This window comes from Hoplias malabaricus, chromosome 3, assembly GCF_029633855.1.
Source record: "Hoplias malabaricus isolate fHopMal1 chromosome 3, fHopMal1.hap1, whole genome shotgun sequence".
Lineage (NCBI taxonomy): Eukaryota > Metazoa > Chordata > Actinopteri > Characiformes > Erythrinidae > Hoplias > Hoplias malabaricus.
Window position 1 is genome coordinate 17,590,563 of NC_089802.1, and position 27,241 is coordinate 17,617,803.

Sequence of the window (27,241 nt, forward strand, 5' to 3'; positions counted from 1 at the left end):
CTGGTTTTCTTACAGAGTATTAATTTTTTCTCTCCTCTGTTGGATTTAATTTGACCAAATGAAGAGAACCTGGTAAAAGCCCTATGAATCTGCATCTTTATGAAACTGCATAGGTATAAAGAGAAAGTCAACTTATCCCGCCATGTCCAAGTCCCCCAGTACCTCTAAATACCCCCACCCACCCCCTTACTAACCCCCCCATCCCCCCTCCTCCTCTCATCGCCGCCATCTTAAGTTCCCACCTACCTGAAATTTCCGAACACTTTTCTTTTACTAAATTCTCGCTGAAGGAGTCGCCATCCGCGTCAAATCGCACTCAATCCGTGACGGCGCCGCTCCGAACTATCTCTCGGTACCCAACGAGGTACTGGCAGCTCGGTGAGATCACGTTAAAAAGCGGTGTGAAAGCGCCGGGGCTCGGATCGCTGAGCGGAGCGCTTTGCGGGGAGGAGACTTGCGACGCAGCGAAATGGAGGACCGAGCGGCGACGGAGCGGTGAGTGAGATCTCGCGAGATTTTAACTCACCGTCCGCGCCGCTCTGCCGCAGTTCACAGTGAACAGTCTGATCCTGAACTCTGGAGCTTATACATTCTCAATAATAACAGTTTTTTACACTCCCTCTGTCGATATATTCCCACGATTGTCACAGAAATCTAGAGGCTCCAGAATTAAATTTGTGTCGTTTAATCGCGAAGAACCCTGGCATCTCTATTTCTGGAGAAATTGCATCAAGATAACTAAAGGAAATGTTCCAAAACCACAAAGTTAATAATGTTTTCTGTCTGTTCATTTGCATTTTTAAAATCATTTATTTTTAGTGGCGATATGGAGGATTAGTTCCCATAATGATGTTATTACACACAGCAAAACTATCCCACCAGCTATTACAATATTATAGCCATCCCCATCTTTATACATGAACAATTTAGATTGTCATTTTCACGTCATTCACTATTAAGACTATAACTAAACGACCCAGGTTAATTGGGAGAATTTCAGTATATGATATCTCATATTGCATGACATTATATTAAAAAAATGTAAAAAACATTGATTAGTAATATGCATACCCATTCTAGATATCCAATTCCCCCAACTTTTACTAAAATTCAGTCTGATCATAATGTTATCAATAGTGTAGCAAAATGTTTAATTGATAATAAACATGTTTACAGTTTAAGAACCCTAGTAATGTAAAAAAAATTCCAGGGCAGGTTAGCCCTTCCATTTATCATTACTGATAAGTAACAACAACCTTAGTAAGTAACTTTACAAGACTTTAACCCGATAATACCATAAATAAGTTCCAATATATGTTTAAAAAAAGACAAATAAAAACGTACCGATTTTCACACAATGAACTTCTTGTAAGGAATACACCAACACACATGTAAATAACCAACAATTTGTTTAATAATTAATCTTTGTTGCTTTCTTTTCAAGGGGACCATATTTAAAAGGTATAAAATTGTTTTTGCTCAAATAATTAACCCAGAATGTCCTGTACTTATGTTAGAGTCCCTTCAATCCTGCTGTTTGTTTGCAAGTACAAAGCACTCCATTTGTCCAGTGGAGGCCCCATACTTGTCTGCGCTGTCTCTTTTGTGGAAGATGTTATCCACCTTGGGGACTTTTCAAAGTTCACCTCAATCTCACATCATTCATAAATATATTCAGAAACCAGCAACATGTGGGACAAGTTTTGTGATGGTTACAAACCCAGTTCACTGGCAATTTATATCTCATTTCTTGTAGCAGTTGTACAGTTCCATTTCCCGGATAAAGATAGTAAGTTATCCTTACAACGGAGTGCAACTGGTGAGTCCTGAAACAATGACATTATGACAAACAGTGAATATGTTTATTATATAAGGTAATTAATGTTAACAATAATAATTACAAAAGCAATATCACTATTCTACTGTATTCTGTCCCAGCTCATGTATTGAGTCAGAGTGTAGAAGAATGAGTTTTTTTCATTTTAAATTTTAAAATATTATCAAACAAGATGTACAGTTAATAATAGTTTTTAGAGATTAAAATAAAATAAATCTGTAGACGTTCATTGTAACGTTCATGAAAATTGTGCCTCTGCTGTGGACTGATTAAGAACAGGATGCTGAAGATGTGTTTCTTTAAATTCATTTTACAACAGTGCTTTTTCATCTCTCTAGTTATAGACAGAGCACACACTACACAATCTGAAAAGCACTACTTCAGCCATTATTCAACTCATTTTTTTCACTTCTTCATATGCAGATTTCAATCTCTACAGGTTTTTACAGCCATGAGTTCATAGAAGGTAATAGATATATCAACCAATGTGTTAAAATGCAAACATCTCTGAATACAATTCTGGATCCATTGGCCTGGAGACAGCCTTGCAGGGCTTGTATGTATATCTCTTCTTAGGACATGACATAGCTTTTAGTCTCTGAACATCCACATGCCTCTTTGAGAAACACAATCCTAAATATAAATCAGAAGCACAGGGGGAAGGGAAAGAGTACCTTAAATTGCACCAATATAACCACAGTGGATAAATATACTAAGCAGCCCTGTGAAGTCTCCCTGCCCTCCACTCGGGTGGTCTGAACACTCATGTATGATCATTGTAGGTTCAGCAGGTTGGGCTCCTGTGTATAATTCCATTAGCAGGAAGAGCAGTTCAAAAGCAGCCAACCACATAGCTGCTTCAGCCTCATCTAGTACTATCTGGACTCGCCATCTTTGTGTGTACTGAACAGGGCCAAATCTCCAGCCCCAAGTCTGGAACTGCGTGGTGGAGTGGAAGGCCTTGATACAGATGGAATGAGTGGTGGGGGTGCACCCACGGGCAAGGTCCCAACTAGACTTGGGGCCTTAGTGAGAATTCCATTTGGAACATGAGAATGTGGATGCAAAGGGCCCAAGCGAGAATAGAGACTTGGGTGATGTGGCGAAGGTGCAGAAGTTCCAGCAGGATGGAGCTGAGGGTGAGACAGTAAGCCTGCATGCAGTTGTTCTAGGTGGGCTGCAGAACTGGACATATGGGGTGGTGCAAGGTGGTGCGGGACTCCGAAGTAGCGCACCCTTTCAAAGTCTTCTCGCAGTATCTGGGCACGCTGTTCCTCATCCAGCAACCCACCACCAGGAACGCCAACCTGAGGAGGGCGTTCAAAATGAGACATCAATCCAAACTCTGGTCGTGATGCAGAGGATGACGCAGAAGAAGTGGAGGTAGGTACCGGTGGATGATGTGGGCCAGCTGCCACTGCTGCTGCTACAGCTGCTGCTCTTTCTGCCTCCAGATAACGTGCGTGCTGATGCTGAAGTAGGCGGGACAAGTGCGGGTCAGTGCGCAGTGCAAGATGGGGATCTGGTCTTAGAGCCAAGACACTCTCTCTACGCTGCTGCTGTTGGGCAGCAAGATCCCTCCAAGGATCCCACGGGAAGCTGTGCGGAGCCTGTGTGTGAGCTTGGGGTGGCGTATGTGGATGGACTGAAAATCGATCCCCTGTGGCACCTACAACCAGTCCAGGGGGGCCACCTGCACTAAGGTAAGCCTCAATGGCACGTGAGCGATCTAACAGAGAGAGATGGTGGTGGGGAGGGTGAGGGGTAGGAGGGGGTAGAGGCACTCCAGGTGTAGGAGTCAATGAGAGGGTTGAAGAAGGGGTTGAAGGATGATGAGTGTGGCGACTGTTAGGCCGTTCAAAGCTATGAGGAGGTACAGCTGGATGTGTTAAGGATATAGGAACTGGTTCAGGCTCTTCTTTTCTCTCTTCTTTCACCTTTACTGGGGGATGAGGAAGCACAGGAGGGAGACCAGTGGGTGGTTTAGAAACTGGAGTTGTGGTCCGATCTGGTTTCTTGACTGGAAGTGAACTGACAGAGGAGGAGGAAGAGGCTGGACCGCTACCCTCTCTTTGGGATGGATGTGAGGGCTCAGAGGTGAGACCATGTGTTTGCCTGGGAAATAGGTCCAGAGGAGAAGGTGCTGAGGCTGCACTTGGGGGAGGGGTTGCATGAATAGATGATGTGGACGAACGAGGTCTGTCTGGTGCTGTGGAAGAGGAAGCTGGTGCCCTGGAGGCTGAAACTGAATGCTGTCTCTTGTCTGGTTCTCTATCTCGCTCCCTTTCCCTTTCACGGTCCCGTTCTCGTTCCCGGTCCCTGCTTTGTCCATCTGACGGCCCAGAACTCAACAGGCCTAGTCCATTCACATGGGAACTGGGGGTGTTGCTGCGGTGCTTGAAAGATGGAGCACTGGGAGACATTCGCACAGGAGGACGGCCATACATCATGTTGTCTCTGTCAGAGGGGAGGTGCAGAGCAATTAGCATGAAAGCATATATACAGATGTGTAGATTTTAACATATTAAAACAGACAAAAGATACAAATCCGGATGCATACCTGTCCTTTTCATCTTTTATGTGAGTAAGTTCTCTCCTTTCCATCTCTTTCCCTCTATCTCTCTCATCCCTTTTCTCTAGTCCTTTGCCCCAAGAGAGCCCTGAGGGAGGAGCAACATGCAGCCGATTCCAAGGATCATGTGGGTTGCCCAGACCTCCTACTGCACTTGCAGAGGATTCTGGCTTATGGCCAAAAACAGAGCTAGCAGCTATGGAAGACAAAACGAAAAGAATGGGTCAAAACAAGAATGAGCATAGATTTATACTAAGTAAGTTGTTTCCATAATAAATTGACTTACTCAGTGAGGGGCTACCAAGTCCTCCAAAGGCACCAGAGCCTAGGGCTCCCAGAGGTGGGAAGGGGGGTGAGCGGCCATATGGATCTGTAACAGACAACACCCAGCATTAGCATTGTCATTCAGTGATTAACGAATGCTTCTGTGCACAAATGTACATTATTAAATGAAGGGCCCATTTAGGTTACTTTCACTTCAACACATGTTCTTTCATCCACTTGTGTTTGATGCCACTGATCAACTTTAAGTATATGACCACTTTTACATTTTTAAAAACTAGGCTAGGCTACAGCTAGGCTCATATAAGGCTCAGTGGTCCAGTCTCTTACCCAGGTGTGCAGCTGGGGTGAGGAAAGAAGTGTGGGGCGTTGATGGAGAGATGAATGGAGTGGAGGATGGATTGACTCCACCTGAGAAGACACAGTGGTCAACTCAAATACTTATTTAACACCTATTTATGGAGTAGCAGTAGCTCCATTTCAATGTCCATTTTATGCCCTCTCCACACTTTATCACTACATAGCTTAACACTTAAAATCAACAATATTCATTTAATTGCGTTAGACAGCATGGACTAGACAAGAGGTTACATTTTTTTGGTAAGTATGTCATAGCTTTCAGCTGGTAAATTAATGATTTTGTTAATAAGGCATTACTTGATAATGCATTAGGGGATTAATAAAAATTCTCTTCATATTAGTGTATATCAAGTAACTGTCCCCATGAGGTACAGATTCACAATTCACATTCATGATAAAAGCACATACTAGCTGAAAAAAGGCTGCCTGGTCTGGCGAGTTCATGTGTTGTAGTCAGAGGCGCACCAAGTGGTCCCAGACCCCCTATTCCTCCAATTCCACCAGGCCCTGGTAGACGTGGCAATGGGTCATTACGGAAGTCCAGCTTTTGAGGATCTGCCTGCATCAGCTGAGGAGAGCAAAGCATTTAATTATAATGATTACAAAACATGGTTAAAACATTTCACTGTAACACTTCATCATACCTTGAAACTGTCAGAAGAACATTTCCTCAATATATCCCTCAAATAAAAAATCCCAAACAAATCAGGAAAATAAATATACGCACCTTAACTTTCTCTTGATGCCTAAGAATCATCCAGGCAACACGCACATGCATAGCACACCATTTTCCAGGCTTCTGTATTGTGTGGAAAAAAATTCAAATGGTACAAGCTAATAAGCAAAACAGAACATTCCATGAAAATAGTAGTTTTAGGTGCAGAGAATTTAGGCTTATATTACTAACCTTCAATGATGCTGGAAATGGGTCTGTGATCTGTGAATACAGATGAGAAAATATTAACAAGTGCACAACTATGACCGATGAATTTGTTTAAAATATGAGCGATACATGCTGTAATTAGATAAGTCACCATCCCATATGTACATGAGTTGTGTGGATTCCTGAAGATCCACATCTACTGCAAAGCTTTTCCTGTTCTTGGTTCAGCTGCAGAACAACTTGCATAATTATCTAACAATGACCATGTTCACATCTGTCTGTAATGTGAACAAGTCTGTCCCTGAAACAGCATGAATGCGCACATTGATTTGTTTCTGTGGCTCCATAACAAACAGGTCCTTGTGCGGTTTGATGTAGTTCCTTAAATAACTTTGACACCGAAGTATTGCGCAATGTGTCCAACACAAATCCATTTATATTCAGTTAACACCTGCACAACTCAATTTCTAACATTCAGAGCATTTGATTTAGTGCAGAAGCCATAGTTTCATCACTCACACCAAGCACTATGTAGGAAGCAGAGAGCCATTTGAGACACAGCCTGCATTTCGCTACCAGTTACAGCTCTAAGTACATGTGCACAGGCAAACAAGATGCAGAAATATCCAGCCTGACCATTCACATACATATTGCATGTCCATGAATCTGATTCTAATTTGATATGGGACCACCACCACACCTCCGTCCCTCACCAACACAACAGCTGTGTCACATTAAGACATAAAAATGTTTTTAAGTCATATTTGAATTACTTCGGCCCGGTAGCATGAGCACAGCCAGTAAAACAGACTTTTGCAGTAGAGACAGGCGTCTCGGACCAAAGCAGGTACCTTGTATTGAGATCTCTTACCCTAGGGTCTTTAGGTTGCAGATGAGGAGGTACCACGCCAATACGAGCAGTCATGTCTGGAGCAGGTCCCTGGAGGGCAACAAGCTGTCAATCACAGGACACTGTTTTAACCCATTATAAATATGGCTCTCTAACAGCATGCATTAGTTTTCTTATCAAATGTAGTGATGAAAATAGGTCTTGTTAAATGAAAGTTATTTATTCATTCATTCATTATCTGTAACCGCTTATCCAATTCAGGGTCGCGGTGGGTCCAGAGCCTACCTGGAATCATTGGGCGCAAGGCGGGAATACACCCTGGAGGGGGCGCCAGTCCTTCACAGGGCTAAAGTTATTTAGCTTTTCTTATTGCAAATTTATGGTTTTAATAAGTCATGCCATAATAATAATATAAAAAAAAAACCTAAAAATAAATTAATAAACAATTTACCTTAGGCTGAAATGCCCCTTGCAAGGAACTAAGTGGTCCTGTGGGGGGAAGGACAGGCTGAATTCCAGGCACAGATGGCGGGTACTGAGGGAAATACTTAAGAAAACAAAACAGCAATGTCACTTCATTTGTAAATCTTTATTGATGCAAATGTGTCCAAAATATTGTCTGTTTAAACAGTCCCGTCACATGATGTAGCTTCCAGATTTTGTAAAGCAGAGCACTTACCGGGTGTCGAAAAAGACCTTCTATCTTGCCTGGATATTTCTCAAACTAAATGGGAAATAGAATAAAGAATAAATAAAGAATGCAACAGTACTACCCTAACCAAGAACAAACAAATGTCTCAAAATAATAATTAAATTCTATCAGATATAAGCATTTGTGACCTCCTCACCATAGGGGGTGCTGCAGCAGGTGGATGCAGAAAGTGTTGGTGAGTGTGAGTGTGCTGGTGCTGATGGTTGTGGTGATGGAACTGGTACATAGCTGGGATGGAGGCCTGAGCCTGTGAAGACCTGCTGGAGCTGCTGGAGCTGGAGGCAGAGGCAGAAGGTCCTCCTGATGCTGAGCTAACACTGACTCCGGTACTGCCCCCTGAAGCTCTGTTCTCACGCTCTGCACTCTGGGAGGCCAGGAAGTGTGAGTTCAGCTCCTGACGGTATAACTCTTGATCTAGACACAGTGGAGAGAACACACTAGTTTTTCAGAAATTCAAGAGACTGAACGAACAATGGTAACAACTATTTAATTAAATGAAACCCAAACCTATCTAAGTATTTGTTTATACAAACAGTTACTCCACATGCATAATTAAAAAGTATACAGGTGGCATTATTTTCATTGTGAAATAGTACTGTTTTAGTTTTGCTGTCCAGCTTTAGTATTCAAGTCCAACATAGAATTTCAGAAATGCATGACAGAAAGTTAAATCATATGCAATAGCACAAAACAAAACAAATAAATAAATAAATAAATAAACAGCTGAATATTTTGGACGGTTTTTAAATATCAAATCGTTTGCATCTTAGTACCTTAACAAGGATTTAGTAATATTATTTCTACTGTACAACAATGTTCACAAACTGAAATAGGTTGTGTTAGTTTCTGACCATAGGTTCAATATTCACAATGACTATTTTTTTACTCTCTAGGCTTGTAGCACTAGCTGCTATGTGATGAATTGTCATGTCATTTTAAATATCAAAATATGTTTGCTTATTAATCACAATAAAATAACAAAATAAAAATACATGTTACTTATTAATATATTCAGGCACTGATCCCTTTTAAAATTTGGATAAAATGATTTCAAATGTCAGATCCTAACAGTACAGCTTAATGTGTACAAACAATGCTACGTTTTTATGATCCCTAGTTTTTGCCAGATCTTCCCACAAGTATTAGTTGACTTCAAGTCCACCCTTTAAATGACACCAATACGTGCCACCAGATTCAGGAAGGTACAGGTAAACACATGCTTCCTCCAAGATACCTGAAGCCAGTCGAACACTTTTTTTTTAATGCCATCAAATATTTTAACATACAACAGTAGAAGAAAATGTACAGATCTGTCATATAAGCAGACAAACACTTATACCAACTAGCAATGTGGGCAGTGATACGCGTGAAAGGGCTTTCCTACCCAACCAGAGAGCGAGATCAATTGTGGTAAAACTGCTAGCCACAGTCAGCTTTATATCTGTGCAACTCAGGTGCCAGTACAGTATGCTTAATTGTACCTGTAGAAGAGCGAGGCGACTGCAGAAGAGGAGGAGGTGGAGGGAGGCCAGGTGAAGGGGTGAACAAAGCTCCAGGACTGGGCCGAGAAGAGGGCCGCAGCACTCCTGCCCCAGAGGGCCCTCGGCCAGCAGGCACACTCGTAGAAGGTGTGGAAGGTCGAATTGATGAAGAAGAGGCAGATGAAGATGGAGGCTTGACTGAAGAACTACTCCTGATAAAAACCAAACCAACAATGTGCAAACATTCCTACAAAAATATTTGACCAATAATATTTATATTTAAAAGTTATCTAAATTTGAACTAAGTGCATAAAATATTTCTAAAGAGCAATATAACAATTTGCCACCCTGCATAATTTGTCTCAATCTAATGTAAAGTTCACCTAACTTCAGTTCATATTTTTACTATATACTTTCAGAAAGCACCAACACTGACATTAATCACATACTTACAATAATTCTGAACTCTACTAACCTATTGTTGCCTATACCAAAGCCAGAAAAGCTGTGAAAGGGCTTAGGCTTTGGTCGTGGGGGGCTGCAGTCGCGACGGTGGTGCGGTCCAGTGTTTCCGTTCTGCTGCTCAGAGAGGGGAGCGGCAGCAGAGGCAGGAGAACGGGGCAAGAGGCAGGGGAGTGAGGACGAGGTAGAGGTTGCTTCAAGGTGAGGCAGCTCCAGACTCCTCTCCTGACTTCTCTCCAAGCCAGAAACTCTGAGTGTCACAGAGAGACGAGGCGGACCATTGCTCGAGGGCAACAGAGTACAGCCATTGCTCACAGAAGAGGCCATGTTCACTGGATTGGACACCACTGAGGAAAAGACAGAAATTATTCATTCATCTCAGAGTCCAGGTTCAGGCTGTTTTGTATGTTTTTTTTTAATCCAGATATGTGGTTCACAGGACAGCACAGTCAATGATATAACACTTTTTTTTTAAGCATGGTGTGACATGAGGTATATGGCCAGGTTGCTTAACACATACGTTTTCAGTTTTAAACTTGATTAACAGTTGATAAACACTATTTTTTTCACTGATATGGTAAAGAAAAAAAATATAAGCATATCTGACATGCTATTCAGGCTGTAACATGACAATAAAAAGCTTCAGGGTGAGTAGGATAAATAAAAACATTTTTAAACAAACTTGAGCATTTTCTCTAAGAAAATGTGTAATACACAGAAATAATGTGGATTTGCAAACATATTGAGAATGACAGTGAATGGCAAAACCTTTTAAGTGACTTCTTATTGTTGTTATTATCAGGAAATTGAATCACTGTTTTAGTTATTGGTCACAAAAAAAAGACAAAAAACAAAACTCTGTTCTTATGTAGCGTATGTTTAATTAAAATTCAAGCTGTTGATATAATATATACTTTTACACCTGGCCCTTTTTATTATGCTCATGTGCACTCTTTTTTTTTTTTATCAAATATTACCAACAACCATTATTAAAAAAAAATAAATAAAAAAATAAAATACTATTAGACTTTAAAATGCAGTCAATAATTGCATAGGCATTATTTGGTGGAAGTATAACAGAAAAACATCTACCTACCTTCTCTAGTGCTTACGATGAAAGTACGTTCCATATCATTGTCAGAGGCCTAGATTTGAGAAAATGAAACATTAGCCTTATTCACTAAAAGAAAAAATAAACATACTTCAAGTTAACATAAGATACAAAGAAAATAACATACCTTATCTCCTGACTCACTCTCCGTGTCACACTGACATAAAAACAAAGGCACACGAATGACAATACGCACTGGTAAACATTAAGACACTCAAGCACATCTATAAAAACAGTCCCATATTTATAAAGGCATATTTATAAAACATGAGTAAAAGAACTAAAAACATTTAGAAAGGGGAAATTATACTTACAATGTATCCTGTCTCCATGAGATTTCCAGAGACCTGTAAAACAAAATCACAATGGTTGAAAATGACCCAAAAACTATTACTTTTTTAAACTCTAAACAAAATAAATAATGTCATATTTATGCCACGTATTATTGTAATAATGATGAGTAATATCTTTTCAAATGAGTAAAACCGAAAACCCAACAGGATCAAAATAATTACAGTAAATGCTGAAACGGAAGCGAAACTGAAAATCTGAAATCAGACAACAAAACGTCACTATGCCTTTTCTCCCACCTTAGCCTCTCTCTTCCTTTTTTCATTCCTGCGCTTCTCCCAGCTACTGGTGATTGAAGCGGGAGCACCTTCCTCTGGCTCTGAGAGAGGCCCTCCATTCTCATCAACGTCTCTCTTTCTTTTGTTCCCTCTTACAATCAGTACACCAGCTTGCTCTGGAGGCTTCAGAGAACAGTCCATCTATTAAACACATATGTACTGTGAGTTATGATGAGTGATGGCACTACTCAAAATGGCATGTGTCATATAAAGTTAAAAATATTCTGTAATAATTGTTTAAATAGCCCAACTAAAAAACATTGTGTATGGCAGAAAATTATTTTGTATAGCAGTGTAAAAAAATAAATAATAAAAAATTAGCATTATAAAACATCTACAGTTATTACAAGCATTTGGGCAACCCAAATAAAATTTTATGAAAACACATCCTGAGTAATCCAAATAAAGTTAGAAATTTATGTAAGATAACCATCAAAATACATTTTGACCAGGAGCTATCTGGGTTTTGCAAACAACTCTGTAATATCTATAATAAACTTTTGCATTTTGACAAAGATATAATGATACATACCTCAAGGGCTTCCAAGCTTATGAAGCTTGCTATTGCAAATCCATCAATAATGTCTTCCTCGCAGGACACCGATTCTCGCTTCCTCCGTCGTGGAGGCCGGTGTCTGGTGCCAGGAAATACAGGACGGCATTCTCCGCCACTGGCACCAAGGAAAGAGTCTCCTCGACAAAGCTCCTGATCTGAGGCAGAGGAAGGTGAGGAAGGACCGAGGTCTGCTCTCCTCCTCCGTCTCTCTCTGTCACGCTGAGAACGAGAGCGACGGCTCTGTCTCAACCCTCCACTTCGGCTTGGACCATCCATGTCCAAAAAAAGGTACTGTAAGTCCAAGTTAAAGGCACTAACACCTCGGTCTATGAAGGGAACCTTACTGTTACTGAAGACACCCAAAACCTCCTCAATGGATGCGGGTATCCCAGTTTAAAGCAGAGTTAAAATTCTTGCCTATATCTTGATGCCAGTTGAAGACTGCATGGTGTCACCACACTGCTGTCTTATGAGAGTCATGCTGGTCCATCTGTAAGCCTGTTTTCATTAAAAAGGCTGTTGTGTATTTCAGGAAATTCCCTTCTGCGTTATTGTGTCCGTGTCAAGACATGGTCAGCCTCATCTAAAGGGAAGAGAAAAAACAAAAATTAATGAACTACCAACAATTCAAACATCCATTTGAAGATTAAGGAAACTGTATCAAAGAAACATCATGAATTTGAGGACTGCCATCTTTATTTTACAATGATGCTTCCACATGGCAAGGTACGAAATTAATTGCAGTAATGATGTCAACATAATGCCAGCCTCTAATTGTAAAATTATACTGGTATAAACTTTAAAGCGGGGCAAAATTTAAAAGGACATCGACATTAGTTATATGGAAAATGTCTGTAATACCCCTTTACTGTCAAATAATTACTATATGATAAAATTTCTTGAAGCATGTCTAATTGGCTACTAAGAGGATTCTTGTTTTCTTTCTCTGTTGTTCTCTGATTGCTCAGGTCAATGTCAATTCCCCTAAAATCTTTACAAGAAACAGCATTTGACAAAAAAGGAGAAATGAAACACATTAGAGTTAAGTTACTTAATCTTTAGATAAATATGTGTTATTGTCTCTGCAATTCTGAGCACAACTTGTGACTTAATTTCAATCTTTGCTATAACTAGACAAAGTCGATTTTACTTTGCTCAATTGAAAAGCTCCTCAAAGCTGGCTGAACACCAGCTTTTGTATCTTACACCAACATTTTTTACTTCATTTAAAACTGATAAATTAAATATGTAAATAAATAAGCTTATAACAAAAAATATATATATTTTCTGTGAATAACATTTATCTAAAATATACATTCATGGCACTCCTCTGCCAGGAATGTATATTAAGAAAGAAACCTCTAAAATTATATTACAATGTCTCAGGAATTAGGCACTCATACCTGTACAGTAACTTTCTCTAAAATTCTAACTTCAAATGCCAGATGACATCTGAATTCAGATGTCTGGTTCCTATATCTATTTGTGTGAAAATCTAAGTTTCCCTAGACAGGAGTATTTTAATTTGAACCCATTTTGTTTATCACCTAACCATTGATTTATGAAGAATGGATTTGTATCAAAATCTTTTAGATTGTATACTTAGGAAGTTTCTATATGATTAGCCAAAAAACTATCATATTTAAACATTGATATAACAATGGACACTACAAATTAAAATGAATGTATCAAATGCACAACAGGAATATTACAGGCAGGTTTAAAAATAAAAATAAAAAATAAGTTTAGACACCACTTAGTTAACACATCCATTAGAGGAACACATTTCGCCCAATTACTATTCATCAGCTCAATTTAACATATTGTCTAGAGCAGGGGTTATGGCATATATTCCGGTTCCAGTATTAACTAAATCACATAATAAATATTTACAGAAACTACACAAAGTATATGCAGAAAATGTTATATCTCGTTTCGTTCACATATTGTGACTTAGAAAAACGAAACGTCATCTGACGAAGGATGTCACAACATTTCACATACGACAGTAACTGAACACTACTGAAGTCCCGTACTATTAGAAATCTTACTTCTAACACACAATACCTTATTTTTAAGACATAATGGTTTATTTGGCCAATTAAAACGACACGTTCGTTAATGCGAGCTGAAAATCTCATTTTAATTTTTTATGTTAAAACACTGAAGATAGCGAGTGTTTGATCTAAAATGGACTAATAAAACGGGCGTTAAAAAGGGGTAAAAATGAGTATTTGCCAGAATCAGCTGTGTGCGGTTGAAGGCTGAGGAAGCGCTGGCTCGGCGGAGTGGCCTAGCCGACCTACAGCCTCCACAAATGACGGTAAGGTAATTAACATATCGCTAGCTTCGCGAATTGATGCCTTCCAAAATATTCAGAATAAACACTGCCTTTAAGAACATTTTGGTTATTTACTGCATAAAGAACATGTCACTGACATTAAAATCACGAAAAGCGCGTTCCTCATCTCCTCTGCGTCTTTCAGACACATCCATTGAAAACAGCTGGATCTCGGCACCGTTTACAGCCATTTGCTAAGAGCGCTATCCCCCGCTAGCTTCAGTCTCTACGTTCAAAAATTCACTCCCAGTGACACACCGCGAACTCTCTCCCAGCTTTAATATTGTGAATAATACATATATTACAAATTCAGACGACCACAGCGAACCTGTTTGACCACTTTAAAGAGAAAAAACACAAAACGCTTGGTGGGCTAAATGCAGCTAGCAGCCGAGGAGAGAAAGGTGATTTCACCCGAGTTAAAAAAAAAAAAAAAAAAAAACTCTGTAACACAAGAACACAATTCGCCTGTTTGTGTTTTCCTCTTTAGCTGAAATCCCGTAATCCCGCTCGTACCCACCGCTCCGATGTGTCTGATCGCTATCCCCTGTCCGCTGCCCGTTCCGTTTCTCCATCAGATCATGAGTCCCAACGAAGGCCCGGAAGCCCCGAGCTAGAGTTTCAGCCTCAGCGGCGCCGGGCGAGCTCCGAGCGGCCGGCCGACACAAGCTCTTCTCGCTCGCGGCCCTCACTACGATACACTCCACCGGACCAAGTTGGATGTATCTCCGTCTTTTGTGTGGGATTTTCTCTCTCTTCGACACTCTCCTCACAGTGTCCTAACACGCGGGGGCGAGTCCCGATGGTGCGGGGTGGATAAACTCGGGGCTCATTATCAGTGAAAGGCTGGCGGAGGGAGCGCTGGGCGGATAAACCCCACAGCGAAACTGCATTGTGTGTCTCCGTCGATTTTCTGTTTCCTCAGCGGCGCTCTCTCAGCTTCCAACAGCAGCACTGCCGCCTGGAGGACCGGCCTAACACGCTGAAATACATCCAAGTTATTACAGTCTCCAGTATTTTTATGGGCATACACCCATCAGTCATAACATTAAAATAACCCCCTTGTTTTACACTCTCAGTGCATTCTCTCTACTCAACTGACTATACTTTTTCTTCAATCGTCAGGACCCCAGGACCACAATAGGACCACCACTGACCAGGTGGGTCTTTTTAATTTTATGGCTTATTGGTGGATATACACAGTTCAATATTACAAATGATGTAATTAAAAAAAAAAATATTACATTGTCGCTTTATCATTCTGATTTAACTAAACATCAAGTGAATAAGAAGTCTAACAAACAAGAACCTGTCTTTTTCACTCATATTATTACTACAGTTATTCACAGTGGTTGTGTTAAGCTCCTCACAGTCAGTCACTCGAGGCGGGGCTCAAACCCACAACCACAGGTCCCTAGAGCTTTCAAAAACAGTAAAGAAATAATGACAAATTGACTAACAAACATTTTTATTGCTTAGTTTTATTGACGAACATTGAGCCTTAATTTTTACCATATCCAATGAGACACAAAAAAGACATATACAGTACATGATTACAATTATGGAATAACAAGGCTTTGGTGAATTGCTGACTGAGACGACTTAATGATGAATTAATGACTGAGAATGTAGAAAACGATTTCAATTTAACATTGGAGAAAAAAAATAAACAAATAGTTCAAACTTTAAAAAAGTTATAGACTGCAAGTAAATTTTAAGCAAGTCATTAAAATATTGCCTTTTAAGCAACTGTCATCACATAAAATAGTTGTTATAAAAATAAATTAATGAGATGGGACACTAATTCTATCTTTTAGTTATGGAAACATGTTTCCATTGCTTCATAATAAATTCTGTAATTTGTAAATTCACAGGAACATTTAGGTTATAGAAAACCAGACAAAGAAAAGATGAAGATAATTCAATTTATAATATGAATATGAAATTTGGATATTAATACCTGCAACAGCCTTAAGAAAGGCTAAGGATACTAGTAGTGCAAGTGGAATTTGCCCATGCTGGCTTGATACAAGACTTGAGCTGCCCAACACTGTGTGGTGGCCATTGCCTGATTCTTTTTTTTCATGATGCGCTATAGGACACTACATTAAGGTCAGTCCGGCACGCGCTCTGTGTATACAAAGCCATGTTTTTGTAGCACATGCCAAATGAGGTCTGGTCTTGCTGAAATAACTATGGACTTCACAGGAATAGATGACACCATGACAGCTGGATATGTCTCTCTAAAAACCCAATGTAAGCCTCCACATCAGTGGAAACTTCTCACATATACAGGTCACCAAAGCTGTGGTCACTTATGCACCAGAATAGTAGTTTGGCTTTTGACAGTTATCACTACCAGTCTGAATAATACCATACATCTTTAGAAGTGTGGACTTCTCTGAACACAGCGGACGTTTCTATTGTTTTTACAGTCCAGCTGAGATGAAATGTTGTTTTTGCACTCTTTGGCAGTCCTCTCACAACGTTTGGCACCAAGCAGTGAGCCACAAAACAAACATACAAACAAACACAGTGTGCCTTTTTTGGAGCTCTTTTTGTACAAATCAAAATACCCTCACCTATGTCATATACACAGAACAATCACTGGATTATCACTTTGTTTCTACACTCATTGCTCATTTTATCAGTTCCACTGACAATACAGGAGCATTTTGTAATTGTACAATAACAGAACGTAGTAAGTAGCACTGCTGTGTCTGATCCACTTTTACTAGCACAAAACACCCTAACACACCAACAAACACGTCAGTGCCACTGCAGCCCTGAGAACAATCCACCACCCAAATCATACATGCTCTGTTATGGTCCTGTAGAGATCCTGACTGTTGAAAAACAGCGTGAAAAGGGGTAAACAAAGTATGCAGAGCAATAAAAAATTACAGTCTGTAACTTTAGAACTACAAAGTGCTCCTGTGTGACTAATGGAACTGAGAGAATGGACAGGAGGTGGTCAAAAGTTTATGGCTGATCGGTATAATATACAGTGTTTGTTTCTGGATGTTTAAATCCCAAGTTGGTCGTGTGACGTCACAATTTTCCATAGGAAGTGTAGAGAGATGCGGAAGAAAGAAAATAAAACCAACAGCTACCATCTCACTCTCACTTAAACACACACACAGAGACAAACGGCACGTACAGACTCTGAGGTCGGAAGAAGATTAATTGTACGCTTGTTCTGGGGGACGTTACCCGCGAAGAGAAGATTTAAAGGTGGATGTCTAGATTAATTTCTCTGTTGAATCTCCGCTGGGTTCATGTTAATGTTAGCGGTTAGCGCCCTGCTAACAGTCTGTTATGATTCAGTCTCTAACCATTTAATTATTGAAATTTGAGATTATTTTAGCTTTATATGTCAAAATAACGCGTTCATTAAAAATGTTTAGGTGTTAAACTATAGTTTATGGGACACTGGTCTCACAAACTGGGAGATATCATCTTACCGTCGTTGAACTGTTCGATAACAGTTAGGTTCATTAACGATAGCAGTGGTTTCGGCTGTTATTTAATGTCATTGCATTTTTAATGCACTATATGTGAAGTGGCTATGATAATATTTTACTAAATAAATGAACAATAACATCATCGGTAATTGAATGTAATACTGGGGTTTTCACGTGCAGCCTGCCAATTTTGTTTAGCTGTGTTTTAATTCAAGATAATATATTCGTAAACCTAATGTGTTAGAAATGTTCTTTGGATATACACAAAGATGTATGCTTGTACAACACAAACAGCAGGCAAGAAGCTAGTGCGTTAAGGTGTGTTTCTACTAAGGATGATGTGAACAACAAACCCGTATCTGAGTCATGCTTTAACTTTAGTTATCATGTGACGTTAGACATGCTATTCCCACCATTTCATTATCTTTTATTTAAGTTTGAAAATGTTATTCAATTTGTTGTCTGGACTGAATAATATTTTAAAGTGCACATTTTCTTTGTTCCTTTTTTAGATGGAGTTTTTATTTGGGCGGAGGAAAACACCAGAGGAGATGCTCAGACAGAACCAGAGAGCACTGAACAGAGCCATGAGAGATCTAGACAGAGAACGCCAGAGGCTGGAACAACAGGAAAAGAAAATTATAGCTGACATTAAGAAAATGGCCAAACAAGGACAGATGGTAAAAGTCATGCCAATAGAATAACGATTAAAAAACATCATCTAATGTATTTGTGAATTTCTGGTTAAATGCAATGTTTTGATTCTTCTAGGATGCTGTTAAGATAATGGCTAAGGACTTGGTTCGCACCAGACGATATGTTAAAAAATTCATCATGATGAGAGCCAATATCCAAGCAGTCAGTCTCAAAATCCAAACCCTAAAGTCAAACAACAGCATGGCACAGGCCATGAAGGGAGTCACCAAAGCCATGGCCACAATGAACAGACAGGTCAGTCAGCTTAAACCAGATTAATTCAATTTTATAATTATGCAGCTTTGTAAATTTTGTTCTTAGTTCAGAGAATCAAGCACCACCATTCTTGATTCCAAACCTCAGTGAAAATAACATAACCTCTTGAGTTGTTCTTTAAACAATTCAGCAATCATATCATTCATATCACATGATGACTATGTATCTCCTTTCATCATTTAAAAAAGTAAATTATTACATAATTTGAAAACACCAGCTGGACTCTATTATTGGCATATTTCATGACGGACAAATGAAATGCTGTGGAATTTCTTCAAACAATTTCAACTTTCAAAGTAAACAGTGCTTTTTCCTTCTTATAAAAATGAACATTTTGGAGATAAGCCTTTTGTTCAAAAGCTTCAACATGTTAAGTCATACAATCAGTTTTAAGTATTGACAGAAATCTCTGCCCACAGTTGAAGATGCCTCAAATTCAGAAAATCATGATGGAGTTTGAGCGACAAAGTGAAATTATGGACATGAAGGAGGAGATGATGAATGATGCAATTGACGATGCAATGGGAGATGAGGATGATGAAGAAGAAAGGTGGGACTATATACATAACAATGATTCTTGGACTGCAAGGTGATTAGCCTCTGTAGCTGTTTTACCATTCTTACCATTTTTATCTTTTTGATAGTGATGCTGTCGTTTCGCAAGTGTTGGATGAACTGGGCCTGAATCTTTCGGATGAATTGTCAAGTATGAAACCTACCTTGTATATGAAATATTTTATATCAGATAACTCCTGTAGTTTTTATCTATATGTTGTAGTTTACACTTGCTTATCAGTTATTTTAATATTTGTTTATCATTTTCATACAGATCTCCCTTCTACTGGGGCAAGCCTTTCAGTTGCTGCAGGTAAGAAAGCAGAGCCACAGCCAACGCTGGCAGATGCAGATGCTGATCTGGAAGAGAGACTGAATAACCTCAGAAGAGACTGAGGCATAAGTGAACTTCTGATGCTTTAGTATGTTTAGGAAGCTTTCTAACATCATACTGAAATGTTGGGCGATTAAAGCCGTGGATAAAGGAACACTGCAAATTTTGGATGCAGTTTGTTTCTGACATAAGGCACTCCTGTGTGAATATTTTATTTTTATTTTTTTTGTCTTTTTACTATTCTTCTATTTTGGCGTGTGACGTTCAGTGTTTCTCAACCAAACAAATGCTCCAATCAAAGATGTGAGTTCCAAGTCATTCATGCCACACAGAGGTTTAAGGAAAGCTTTTAACTGAGGAAGAAGTCTACTTCCAAGAGACAAACACTAAACAGTACTTAGTTTAAAAGGGGAATATAAAGTGCTTTCTCTTCAAATAAATGTTGATTATATATATTTTTTTTATATACGAATAATGCAAAATATTTACTGCAATCTGGCATGTCTCATTAGTACTCTAGTGGTCCTACTCCAGAATTGTACATCTTTAAAGCATGGTGGATTTATATAAATCACAATGCTTAAAACAATCTCCTGCTATCAGGTTCTGATTAGAGTATGCTTCTGTTAACCTAAAATTGTATTATTTACTCATCACTCTGCAATATATAATAGGCCATTGGGTTTTATAGGTTTAAAAACAATATTTTCACCCATTTAAAAATTTACATTTTATTGGTGATTAAAGGGTTCAAAGGAAAGAAAATGTATAAATACTGGTGTAATGTGGTATAATATTTATCTAAATGTAAATTAAAGTGGGATATTGTATTTTGTCCCCCTCCCCCCTCAAATAAAACATTTTTCACATTTACTTTGGCTGGCTTCCTGCAGTGAACAGAATTAGTAGTAGAGTAAAATATAGTCAACAGCACTGATGGTTCTGAAATAATACAGTTTATACATTCATTGGCTGTAACTGCGTATCCAGTTCAGGGTCGCGGTGAGTCCGGAGCCTACACAGAATCACTGGGCGCGAGGAAGGAACACACTCTGGAGGGAGTGCCAGTTTTACACAGGGCAACGAACACTTAAAATTTCACTCGCACTGGACACTTGAGTACCCAATTCAATTACAAATGTGTTTTTTCTGACTACACTGATAGCTGTCACAACGAACAAACAAGATTTTATTGCAGTCTTCATTCGTTCTATTGTTTGCTTACTTACTGAGTTCACTTCAGAATATATTCAGTGAAAATACCTTTCTATAAATGTAGGCAGCAAAACTCAAAGAAACTGGTATTCCAATTTGTTTACCAAAACTAATGTGTACTTTGCAAGGGCTCTGCTCATGAAGCCTGTAAAAAACAACTTCAGACGTAATAGAATTTGTATTTTATTGCAAAACAATTTTCTTGTTATCCTGTCAACATTCTATTAATATAATATCTATACTGAACATACAACACTCAAACATAAATAATAAAAAAATAACATCTTCCCATATATACATCCTACAAGTATGAAGCTAGACACAAAAATCTTACATATTCAAGGAAAAAAAATAAGTGTATCGTGAGAGAGAAAAAAAATTCACTATAGACTAAGGTGAAGCATGGCTTTGGATCTTCTGTTGAGTTCTTGTATGAGGCACAAAGTATATGATGACCGTTAACTGATATGAGAATTTTTTTTTTTTAAAGCAGTTTCACTTTTAGAGGTGAAAATGTAAAAAATAAAAGTTCCCAATTACAAGGTCAGGTGTAAAGAACAAGAACAACGATCAACCACTTGCGCTACATGAAAAGATAATTAATGTCCACTCAGTCAAATGGCATGGCATGTTAGACAGATTTGGAGATGTGCAGAGCCCCAGCATAAACTTCACAATTAAGAACTACTTGCTATAAAACAAAAGCACACAATGCTTATTCAGCTTCAGATTTGTGACATTAACAGGTTGGAATTCTTACTGCACATACAAATATGAAATTTCTCCTTGTATAGTTTTGTTGACTCAAGACAACCATGCATTCTAAACTTTCTAAAATTAAGTTTTGAAGTCTTAAGCCATTTTATCAAGTGTTGATTTGCACTTTTTGCAATACCTCCTTAGTGCATGTACAGTGAAGGTATATATCAGCACAACTCAATATTCATGTCATTTGAGGAATTACATGCACAGTACGCATCAGATAGTCCATATCCACAAGGTAATGCACATGAAACTTGCTCAAAGCAGTGCCTGCATAAGATCATTAATGTAGAAATAAACTGAGCAGAACCAGAACTATTTTATACAGCAATAAATCAAGCCTGAACACTAGACATATTAAAACAAAAAAAAAAGAAATTACAGGGCATTCAGTGGATGGGTTTGTCCTAATGATTATCAACATAAATAAATCTGCAGTACTGCCATTTCCTCTTAATTGTCACATGGTAGCCTTATTGCGATTTAATTATCAGCCCATGAAACATAAACCCATGAAACTAATCAAGTATCGTCTAGCCTCATACAGGGCCATCTTTCTCTGCAGCATTTAACTTGAATATAGAATCTTTCTATGAGAGTGCCTTATTTGCGACAGGTCCTGTGAGGGGTTTGTTTTTTCTGATTCTCTATACGGCAGCGACTTCTGTCATCAAGCCATGGCAGCTCAAAATTCCTGTGAGGAGTTAGAGAGATTTATATTAAATAATTTTTAAAAGATCCATGTAGAAAGGGATGTTTCTGACATTCACAGAAAAAGAGGGGGAAAAAATTAAACCCAGACATTTCAAATGTTCAGCCAGTTCCTACTCAACACTTTCTCAAGTGGTCAAACCCAAGGGTGTGTTGAGCGTGCTGAAAGTTGGGTTAGATTGCTTAATTCAAAATGGTGGATAATTGCAAGTTGTAATTGTTCAGTACATTTAATCCGATCCTGCATTTTCATGACATCTGTGCCAAATTACCATAGCTACCATTGACATTTTATTTAAATAAAGCATTAAATAAGCAACTTAAGTGTAACAATGTTTTAAAATATCTGAGGAAGAATTTAAGAATCACCTTATCCAACTATATTAATTAAAGTTACTTACTGTGGAGTTAGTTTGGGCAAAGGCCGGCCAAAGGCAACAACAGGCAGAAAGGGGGTGATGACAATTGACTCCACTGTGGAAAAAAAACAGAAGTAATACATTTAATTAGAAAAATCCAGATTTCAGGTTCCAAATACAAACAATTAAATGGCAAAAGCAAACCAGAAAGCTTCCAACCAAAATACAGATCCTACCATCATCAACTTCAGGATAAAATGACAACAGCTCTGGCTCACTCTCCTGAACGTTCATCTTTCTTTTCTCCATGCGCTGTTGCAGTCTCTGGAGCATACGCTGCTCTCGTATCCTCTGAATGTCCCACCTAAAGTGACATAAATAAGGATAATTTAGAAACAAGTCTAATTAAGATACTCAGAGTTAAACTAAAAATAGCAATCTGACACTTACCTTTTCCTTCTCTTCTCATCCAGTTCTAGTTTTGCATGGCGTTTTAAAAAAACACCATCTTCAAGGTTCTACAGTTAGAACAAGACCAGAAAATATTACTAAAGCTGCATTTTGGGAGAAATTTGTAACAACATGGAGGAAATCTACAAATTAGAATGTGATCTCACCTCAGGAATGTCAAAAGCATCTTCCTCCTTCAGTGGCTCCATGCTGTTTTCCCTCCAAGATGGGACTAAATAAAATATTAAAAATACATATACATGTTCATGATTTTTAAAGCATTTTTGTTAAAATAAAATTGAGTAACGTTTGCATTTTAAGCACTCACTAGCAACATCCTCTTCTTTCTTGGGGGATGGCTCACGCAGGGGTGAGACAGGGGGTTGGTGCCAACAGCATAAGTACATTTCTGTTGTTGTCATGTAGGGCACCTCTTCATGTTCAGAGTTATCCTCTCCTTCTGAAAAGGCTTCTGTCTGCCCTGATGACTTCAGTCCAGTCTTCTCTGGGGTCTCCTTGCTTCGCAAGTCCCTCTGACAAGGTGAGGCTCCACCAGACTCAGATTTCTGGGGGGTTAATCTAGAGGTTTTCCCCTGTGACCTCTGTACTTTTGAATCTACAAGGCCAAACTTCCTAAACAACATAACACGATGATTGTAAGAACCAATGACAAACAAACATAAAAATATGACAGGGTATTATAGATGTCTGCACACGTTACCTCTTTTGCACCTTGCTGTTTCGACTAAACGAAGAGGTTTTTTGTGTTTGGGTCTGAGGACTGTCTCCCACATCTGAATCCCAGAAGTCATCAGTGTCTGGGACCCAGCGCTCCAATGGCTGAAACAGACGTTTGTCTCGTGGCTCTTTACTCATAAGCTGTAAGCGCCGTTCCATCCGCTCAATCCGTGCAAGCAGCTGTGAAGTGATGGGACAAAAATGTTTCAAGTCTTAGAAACATAACTAAAACACCTCAGCACGACTGATTCAAAAACCACCTGACATACCGTGTCTCTGTCTGCTTTTAGTTCATCTATTTCTTTGTCCTTGGACTGGAGCTGTTGCTGCTGTTGCTCTATGAGGTCCAGCTGAAGCAGTAGGAGCTGCCGAAGACAGCTGGCTTGGGCATAAGTATGGCCAGAGAGCTTCTTCAAATGTTTACGCTTACCTTCTGTGTGTTCATGAGAAGCAACGCCATGAGCTCCTATAGTGTCCAGCCCTTTTGTGCTGTCTTCCCCACCAGAATCCCTGGAGTTGTGTGAATTCATAGAAACAAATTCTGTTTTGTTGTCCATGGCGTTGGTCTGTCCAAGTGGTGTTTTGCTTTTAACAGGGGTCCCTTCTCCCCCCATTTGTTTAGCTTGAGATGCAAGTGTGTCTGCGATCTCAGAGCTGCTTCCAGACGAAACAACTACAGCTTTGTTCAGTCCCAGTAATGGCCGAGCTGCCTTTCCACCGAGGTTTATGTCCAGGTTTCTGGATGTGATAAAGTGCTGTCCGGCCTCGTTGGGGGTCACACCGATCGGATCGTGTGCTTCAGCTACGAATGTATACGATTTTCTTGTGACACTGACAGTGTGCCTTGTTCCTCCTTTAGAATGGTAAAAGCTGTTTGCCTCTGAGCGCAGTCCCACGTTAGAGATGGACTCGGAGCGCATATTCATGGTGAGAACAAGCTACAGAATAAACCATAGCTCCAATGGCGGAGACAGAATACTGCAGAGACACAGCCAAGATCAAGGCAAAGCGTCGGGGTGTACCTAACCTGTGGTTGAATAAAAACAACACAAAAAAAACGAATTAAAAAACGCTTCCCGACTGATTAACATGGTAGCTCTAATTCCCAAACCTATTTATTGAACGTTCAATTCCACCTTAAATACTGCAGCGGTTAAATAACGTAAGTGCAGCATCTTTTAAGGTGGAACGAAGTATTGCCCATTCACCACCTTTTAAGACACAAGTTAGTTTCAATTCCTCATAATCAACAAGGAGCTTGGAAATCCCTTGGTTTGTTTTCTTAGTTAACTTAAGATTTTAACCATCTTACGCCAGATAACACTGTCTAATGGCGATAGAACATTGGCTCTTTTCGTTCCACCTTAAATGGTTCTGCAGTTACAATATCACCGCTGCACCGTATAAGGTGGAACGGAAATATCGAATATAATTGTTTAAGCTTTGGGAATGAGCCAGCAGTTTGAGTAGCAGGTATGCCAAAGAATAGGAAATGCATTTCCAACAATTTATGAGTGTGTTCTCTCACCTGGAGCAGTGCGAGAGTGGAGTGGTGAAAGGTTCATGTTGCTGCAGTTCAATTCCAACGCCGCTTTAAAGGCTAACGTTAGCTGGTAGCGTCCTCTAACTCACTCAGCCACCTACCTGCTCAAAAGCACTCGTAAACCAATTAGATTTCCATTAAACATAGCGGAAACGTTTAAATCTGTGTTATGTTCTGATTCAGAGTTAATCCCGTTCTTATTTAACCGCCCGGCGCAGTTACTGAGCGCTCGCCTCCATTTTGATCCGCACTGCTGTAAACTAAAGCTACAAACCGAGGACAACAATAACAACCTCTCTCACATTAAACCGACCTATTATCACTGAATTTTACATTCCGGGATAAAGCCGCTGGTGACTTGTCACCGTTTATTCCAGTCGTGTTCTGTCTCGAAGAGTAAAACCCAATTTAAAGCGCCTCTAAAATACCGTTTTATTAATGTCCCCCATTTTCTGGCGTGTTCTCAGCTCCATGTTGAGCGCAGACGGTTTAAACGGTGCTTACTGCGCATGTGCACTGTCCAGAGACGTGTTTACAAAATGTTAAAGGTGGCGCTTCAAGAGCGCTTCTAAACTCTACGGAGCCCTAGTGTTGCCGCCCTTGCTTGATAATTAAGGCGTGTGAACAACTTCATATTGCTTGGGAGCGATATCCTTACCCGTAAACATGACTTTATAATGCATGAGGTGTGGGCCAATAAGGGCAGCCCAGCAGGAGACCATGGTTTGTCCACAGGTTAAATCAGTGGTTCCCAAAGTGGGGGGCGCAGGGCTCTTCCAGAGGGGTGCGGCAAGGCAAATGAGATATGCACGTTTGAGCAGTGCTAGCAAAAGGCGGCCCACAACAGCTTTAATACATGACATATCAGCAGCTGCTCTGTAATGTTTCAGTTTATCCACAATTTATTCACAATTTGAACACATTAAATGGAAGAACATGTGCAATCTCTTATAACGAATATGGTTTTCAAACAAGCTCAAATTATCTCAGACATAACATAGGTTATCAAAGTAAGATTACAACTAATTCAGTACACTTTATCCAGGAGGGACGTTGGCGCAGCACTGAATGATGCACAGTTAACTCTGGCTGCTGATTGGCTAAAATAGTGACGACTAATAGGAAGCGCGTTCTTTCGTGCCGTGGAGACAAATACGGAATAAAACGCCTCCAGTGTTGGCTCCAAACAGAGCATGACTTTTAGCGTGCAAATACGGGAGGGTTGGCCACCCTAATCACGTGCCCTCGCACTCAGTTCTGAATCTGTCTCGCGGGAATGTGTGTTTGTGCCGAACAGTCAGGAAGGAGAGTGTGTCTACGGACGTGAATTGTCACGCTCAGGCACACCCGTGACAACGCCCCTGAACAAGATTTTTATTTAGACAGTTTACACTATTTAGAGCGCTAATTGGGCCGGTCCGGCATCATAACACAAATTTGGCATTAGAAAACCCGGGGTATGTCCCCGTAGCAAGGGCCTAGGCAAGCCCCTGCTACCAACGTGTGTTTTTCAACTGTGACAGGAAACCGGAGCATCAGGAGGAAACACAAGCGGACACGGGGAGAACACAGAAAACTCCTCACAGGACAGTCACCCGGTGCGGAACCAGAACCCACAACCTCTGGAGCCTTGGAGCCGTGTAAATGCGACACTACCCGCTGCGCCACCGTGCCACCCGATGGACAAGTTTGTGAGAGCTAAACGTGCAGCAAGTGATGAGTTTTCTCAAGCCAAATCTTCCATAGGGAAAACAAGAAAATATGATGAGGCATATCTCAAAGCAAGCTCATATTAGTCACTGAAGAGATGTGGGATATTCTCATCTCCAACAGTGGGGCACGGCAGGAAAATTTCAGATCCACTGGGTTAAATGTTGGCCCCACATACGGATGCCAAAAAGTCAGTGATAAGAAGATGGGTTCCCTACCCAGAATGAGCTCATACGGCCCCCATTAACAGTTAACAATTATCTGAGATACACAGACCCCCTGGTTCCAATAATCATACTGGTCATAAAATTAGAATATCATGAAAAGTTGATTTATTTCAGTAATTCCATTC

General features: G+C 39.8%; 4 protein-coding genes across 10 annotated transcripts in view; 1 reads left to right on the forward strand and 3 right to left on the reverse strand.

Annotated features, from left to right (window-relative positions):
- Nucleotides 1-437, reverse strand: part of srcap (Snf2-related CREBBP activator protein) — a 30,049-nt gene extending 29,612 nt beyond the window's left edge. For all 3 annotated transcript variants that reach the window (XM_066666365.1, XM_066666366.1, XM_066666363.1), the window contains exon 1: nucleotides 247-437. The gene's annotated coding sequence lies outside the window, so the exon portion shown is untranslated. The remainder of the gene's footprint in view (nucleotides 1-246) is intronic.
- Nucleotides 438-1,284: 847 nt separating this feature from the next.
- fbrs (fibrosin) lies at nucleotides 1,285-15,063 on the reverse strand. 4 transcript variants are annotated; one of them, XM_066666059.1, is made up of 19 exons: nucleotides 14,597-15,062; nucleotides 11,712-12,318; nucleotides 11,141-11,302; nucleotides 10,865-10,897; nucleotides 10,678-10,707; nucleotides 10,536-10,584; nucleotides 9,453-9,786; nucleotides 8,978-9,189; nucleotides 7,633-7,910; nucleotides 7,464-7,508; nucleotides 7,236-7,331; nucleotides 6,806-6,889; nucleotides 5,959-5,988; nucleotides 5,779-5,850; nucleotides 5,460-5,619; nucleotides 5,022-5,102; nucleotides 4,696-4,779; nucleotides 4,398-4,605; nucleotides 1,285-4,294 (listed from the first exon to the last, which is right to left on the reverse strand). In XM_066666059.1, the coding sequence occupies exons 2-19, from the start codon at nucleotides 12,009-12,011 to the stop codon at nucleotides 2,713-2,715; spliced, it is 3,840 nt and encodes a 1,279-aa protein (XP_066522156.1). In that variant the 5' UTR covers nucleotides 12,012-12,318; nucleotides 14,597-15,062; the 3' UTR covers nucleotides 1,285-2,712. The 4 variants fall into 4 exon arrangements, with proteins under 4 accessions (XP_066522156.1, XP_066522157.1, XP_066522155.1 ...); XM_066666058.1 differs by having other exon boundaries at nucleotides 1,286-4,294; nucleotides 6,806-6,874; nucleotides 11,141-11,320; XM_066666057.1 differs by having other exon boundaries at nucleotides 1,286-4,294; nucleotides 11,141-11,320.
- Nucleotides 13,962-20,537, forward strand: chmp2a (charged multivesicular body protein 2A). Of its 2 annotated transcripts, XM_066666063.1 has the most exons (7): nucleotides 13,962-14,058; nucleotides 15,202-15,236; nucleotides 18,053-18,220; nucleotides 18,312-18,491; nucleotides 18,932-19,062; nucleotides 19,157-19,218; nucleotides 19,342-20,537. In XM_066666063.1, the coding sequence occupies exons 3-7, from the start codon at nucleotides 18,053-18,055 to the stop codon at nucleotides 19,461-19,463; spliced, it is 663 nt and encodes a 220-aa protein (XP_066522160.1). In that variant the 5' UTR covers nucleotides 13,962-14,058; nucleotides 15,202-15,236; the 3' UTR covers nucleotides 19,464-20,537. The 2 variants fall into 2 exon arrangements, with proteins under 2 accessions (XP_066522160.1, XP_066522159.1); XM_066666062.1 differs by lacking the exons at nucleotides 13,962-14,058; nucleotides 15,202-15,236 and adding an exon at nucleotides 17,150-17,310 and having other exon boundaries at nucleotides 19,342-20,528.
- A 269-nt stretch (nucleotides 20,538-20,806) lies between these two features.
- Nucleotides 20,807-25,802, reverse strand: msl1b (MSL complex subunit 1b). The gene is made up of 9 exons (XM_066666061.1): nucleotides 25,165-25,802; nucleotides 23,906-24,663; nucleotides 23,620-23,816; nucleotides 23,227-23,531; nucleotides 23,066-23,130; nucleotides 22,899-22,966; nucleotides 22,685-22,812; nucleotides 22,491-22,563; nucleotides 20,807-22,072 (listed from the first exon to the last, which is right to left on the reverse strand). The coding sequence occupies exons 2-9, from the start codon at nucleotides 24,560-24,562 to the stop codon at nucleotides 21,982-21,984; spliced, it is 1,584 nt and encodes a 527-aa protein (XP_066522158.1). The 5' UTR covers nucleotides 24,563-24,663; nucleotides 25,165-25,802; the 3' UTR covers nucleotides 20,807-21,981.
- Nucleotides 25,803-27,241: the final 1,439 nt, after the last annotated feature.

Excerpts from the sequence above, each read along its gene's own strand:
- fbrs (XM_066666057.1), bottom strand. The coding sequence starts at position 12,011 with ATGGATGGTCCAAGCCGAAGTGGAGGGTTGAGACAGAGCCGTCGCTCT. Across the intron at positions 10,585-10,677 it reads AGAGTGAGTCAGGAGATAAG|GCCTCTGACAATGATATGGA; the intron begins GTATGTTATTTT and ends TCTCAAATCTAG. Across the intron at positions 4,606-4,695 it reads ACTTGGTAGCCCCTCACTGA|CTGCTAGCTCTGTTTTTGGC; the intron begins GTAAGTCAATTT and ends TGTCTTCCATAG.
- chmp2a (XM_066666063.1), top strand. The coding sequence starts at position 18,053 with ATGGAGTTTTTATTTGGGCGGAGGAAAACACCAGAGGAGATGCTCAGA. Across the intron at positions 18,492-18,931 it reads TGGCCACAATGAACAGACAG|TTGAAGATGCCTCAAATTCA; the intron begins GTCAGTCAGCTT and ends CTCTGCCCACAG. Across the intron at positions 19,219-19,341 it reads TCTTTCGGATGAATTGTCAA|ATCTCCCTTCTACTGGGGCA; the intron begins GTATGAAACCTA and ends ATTTTCATACAG.
- msl1b (XM_066666061.1), bottom strand. The coding sequence starts at position 24,562 with ATGAATATGCGCTCCGAGTCCATCTCTAACGTGGGACTGCGCTCAGAG. Across the intron at positions 22,564-22,684 it reads TTATCCTGAAGTTGATGATG|TGGAGTCAATTGTCATCACC; the intron begins GTAGGATCTGTA and ends TTTTTTCCACAG. Across the intron at positions 22,073-22,490 it reads TTGCCCAAACTAACTCCACA|GAATTTTGAGCTGCCATGGC; the intron begins GTAAGTAACTTT and ends AACTCCTCACAG.